General features: G+C 38.9%; 1 protein-coding gene across 1 annotated transcript; it reads right to left on the bottom strand.

Annotated features, from left to right (window-relative positions):
* Positions 1-1276: 1276 nt before the first annotated feature.
* Positions 1277-2656, bottom strand: LOC108479441 (uncharacterized). Its single transcript, XM_017782044.1, has one exon. It carries the CDS (start codon positions 2654-2656, stop codon positions 1277-1279), a length of 1380 nt encoding a protein of 459 aa, XP_017637533.1.
* Positions 2657-3256: the final 600 nt, after the last annotated feature.

Here is a 3256-nt window from a genome sequence, read left to right as displayed (position 1 = left end):
GAAATCTACCTCATACGTGGTTGGGCCAATAAACAAAGGTACTTCTATTTTCCCCATGACTCTTCTCTCCGTACCATCAAATGCTCACACTATATTCTGGCATCCTTTCATATGTGAGTTATCCACAGGTAACCTGTTTAGTGTGGATAAATGCAATACATTCATTATCGAACCATTATTTACCAAGACCCCTGGCAACGTGCATCCTTTACATCTGGTGGTTATATGTAAGGCTTTGGTAGATCCCATTCTCCTCTCATCATCATTGAAAAAGATGAAGTTGTCTGCACTTATGTTATTAACCAACCGATCCAACTTATTGACGAAAATATCATGGGTCACATATGTCTCGTTTAGCACCTTCATCAACACACTCTGATGCACCTCTGAACTCAGGAGTAAAGCCAATAGGGATATGCGGGCTAGCTGTTTATGCAACTGTTCCACGACACTGTACTCGCTATGTTTCAGAAATTTCAGGAATTCCCTAGCTTCTTCTTCTTTCACCGATTTATTAACAGGCACCTCATGTTCAACTACTTTTCCCCTTTTTTGTTCGATCGTCAAATCCTTTCCTTTTACAGGCTCTGTTTGAGCACTTGTCAAATCATATCGTCTTCCACTGCGTGTGTGAGAACCTATATTTTGGTCCTCCTTTAACGGGCTGGATGAACTTTCTTTTCCCAGAATTGTCACATTACAATCATAGTTCCAGGGGACCCTTTTACTATCCTTATAAGAAAAAATCGCTGGCTTCTAAATTATGATCTTTGGCGTCATCTGAACTCCTGCTTTATTTTTAGGACGTGAAATAATGACCACAGGATAATTGACTTTTGGGACACTTGATACGAATTCTGACGCGCATATATACTCTTCCTCCGTAAGCTCTTCATAAAACTCTATTTTTTTATTGTCTATCAGGCCCTGATAACAACTCTGAACCCTTCACATTCCTGAATTCTGTGTCCCTCTTCATGATGGAACTCACAATAATTCTCTATCCCATCATCATTTCCTTTTGTGTTTGAAGTAACTAACCCCCTTCTTGCCATCTCTTTCCAAACTTGTTTCAAAGGTGTTTTTACTTCTGAAACATCCATCTTGGTCATTTTTCCAATACCTCCATCTACTGCATTTACCCCACTATCAATATGACTAGGTAGTGGATTTTTTGTACTAGGCGCGTTATCGAACTTCACAATACCTATCTGAATAAATCTCTCAACCAACTTCTTAAAAGTAGTACAATTTTCTATCGAATGTCCTACAATTCCTACGTGATACTACATTGAGCATTGGCATCGTACCATTTAGGGAACGGAGGCTGGAACGGCTTTAAATAAAAAGATGCCACCACATGTGCATCGAACAAACTTTGAAATAACTCTTTATACATCATGGGAATTGGTGTAAATTGAATCTTCTCATTATTCTGCCTTGTTCCAGATTCCTGCCTTGATGAACCTTGACCAGCAGTTACCGCTTTTGGTTGACTTATAGTAACAGACTTTGAATATCCCTTGTTTGCATTGTTCACCTCATTTTCCTTTTTCTGTGGAACAAACCTTTTAGCACTTTCTCTTGCATCTATCCTTCCATTCCTTATAGCATTCTCGATCATTTCTCCTATCATGACCACATCCGCAAAACTCCTCGTGGCACTCCCTAACATGTGAGTTATGAATGGAGCTTTTAAGGTGTTAATAAAGAGCATTGTAGTTTCCTTCTCCAAGAGCGGCGGCTGAACTTGAATAGCCATTTCCCTCCATCTCTGTGCATACTGCTTAAAACTTTCATTTGGTTTCTTCTCCATATTCTGCAGAGTAATCCTATCAGAAGTTATATCCGTCACATGACTGTACTGCTTCATGAACGCCTGTGCTAAATCTCTCCATGAACTAATTCTGTTTCGACTCAACTGATTGTACCATTTAGCAGCTACTCCTACCAAACTGTCTTGTAAGCAATGAATCAACAATTGATCATTGTGAACATACCCAGTCATTGTTCTACAAAACATAGTGATATGAGCTTTAGGACAGCTCGTTCCATTATATTTCTCACACTTTGGCATCTTGAACTTATATGGAAGTACTAAGTCTAGGACCAAACTTAGATCTTTTGCATCAATTCCCGGATGTCTATTAACACCTTCTATTGGTCTGACCTTTTCCTCCAGCCATTTACACCGTTCTTCTAGCTGCTTTTGTAACTCTACCTTTGCTCTTTCCTCTTTTGCAACTTCATCCAAATCAGGGACCATTGGATTATTTGAGTTGTTAGCAGGATTATAGCTTGAACTAGCTTGAAAGTTCATTGGTATTGAAACTCCAGCCTGAAACTGTTGAAGCCTGATCATAACAGATGGTTTCTGCAAATTAATCTCAGGTTGTGTCTGCACATGTGTAGGAGTGAAGCCAGGAGGATACTGAGGGTCTTCATTATTTTCCCCAACATTATCCATAGGACCTTTTCCTTTATCCACTCTTCCCATCAGCAATTGGGACAACTGACTCATCATCTCTCTTTGGGACTCCATCATCTGTTCTTTCATCTCTTGTTGAATCTTAGCCAGCTGCTCTTGCATCTGTGACTGCATTTGTTCTTGCATATCCTTTTGTATTTGCTCTAACTTTTTCAGTCTTTTGTCCATTGACTTAGTCCTTTTCCTTGTACCTAGGGATGCGTATTTGGTGTGTTTTTGTTGGTTTCCAGGTTACTGAAATAATTTTTAATTAATTAGAATCTTGTTATGGTCTTTAATGCATATGATGTAATGCAATGCAAATGCATGAATGTAAATGAGACATTAATTCTGATTCAATTCCCTTTAGAAAACTTTACTAGAAAATAGAATTCTTTACATAAAACTGAGTTACAAATAAGATTTCGCCCTAACACTTAGAGCCTTAATTTTCCTAAGCAATGGAGCTAGTTCTTGTCCCCTATCTGACTCCAACTCATACTCACACTTAATACATCTACTTGTACCACCAAAGACTGCAAGTAATCAGCTACTTCTCGAATTTGTGTTATAGCTTCCCGCATGATGTAATATCTACTTCTAACCTTGTTTTGAGAGTGGTGAAGCTGACTCTTCCATTGTTCCTCATTTGCCTCCAAGAACTCGATCCTTATTTCACAACTCTGCAATACCGTCTCTAATTCTTCTATTTTCCCTTTCATCTCGTCAATCTTGCTTAAGCTTGCTCTTAACTCCATCACTGAATTGCGACTCTAACACAGACATAGA

The sequence above is a fragment of the Gossypium arboreum genome, chromosome 7 (assembly GCF_025698485.1).
Source record: "Gossypium arboreum isolate Shixiya-1 chromosome 7, ASM2569848v2, whole genome shotgun sequence".
In the NCBI taxonomy this organism is placed as follows: Eukaryota; Viridiplantae; Streptophyta; class Magnoliopsida; order Malvales; family Malvaceae; genus Gossypium; species Gossypium arboreum.
The sequence above is the reverse complement of the archived record's forward strand: the minus strand, read 5'-3'. Positions and strand labels throughout refer to the sequence as shown.

What these genes read in the sequence shown, in the direction of transcription:
- LOC108479441 (XM_017782044.1), bottom strand. Translation starts at nt 2,656, where the DNA reads ATGGACAAAAGACTGAAAAAGTTAGAGCAAATACAAAAGGATATGCAA.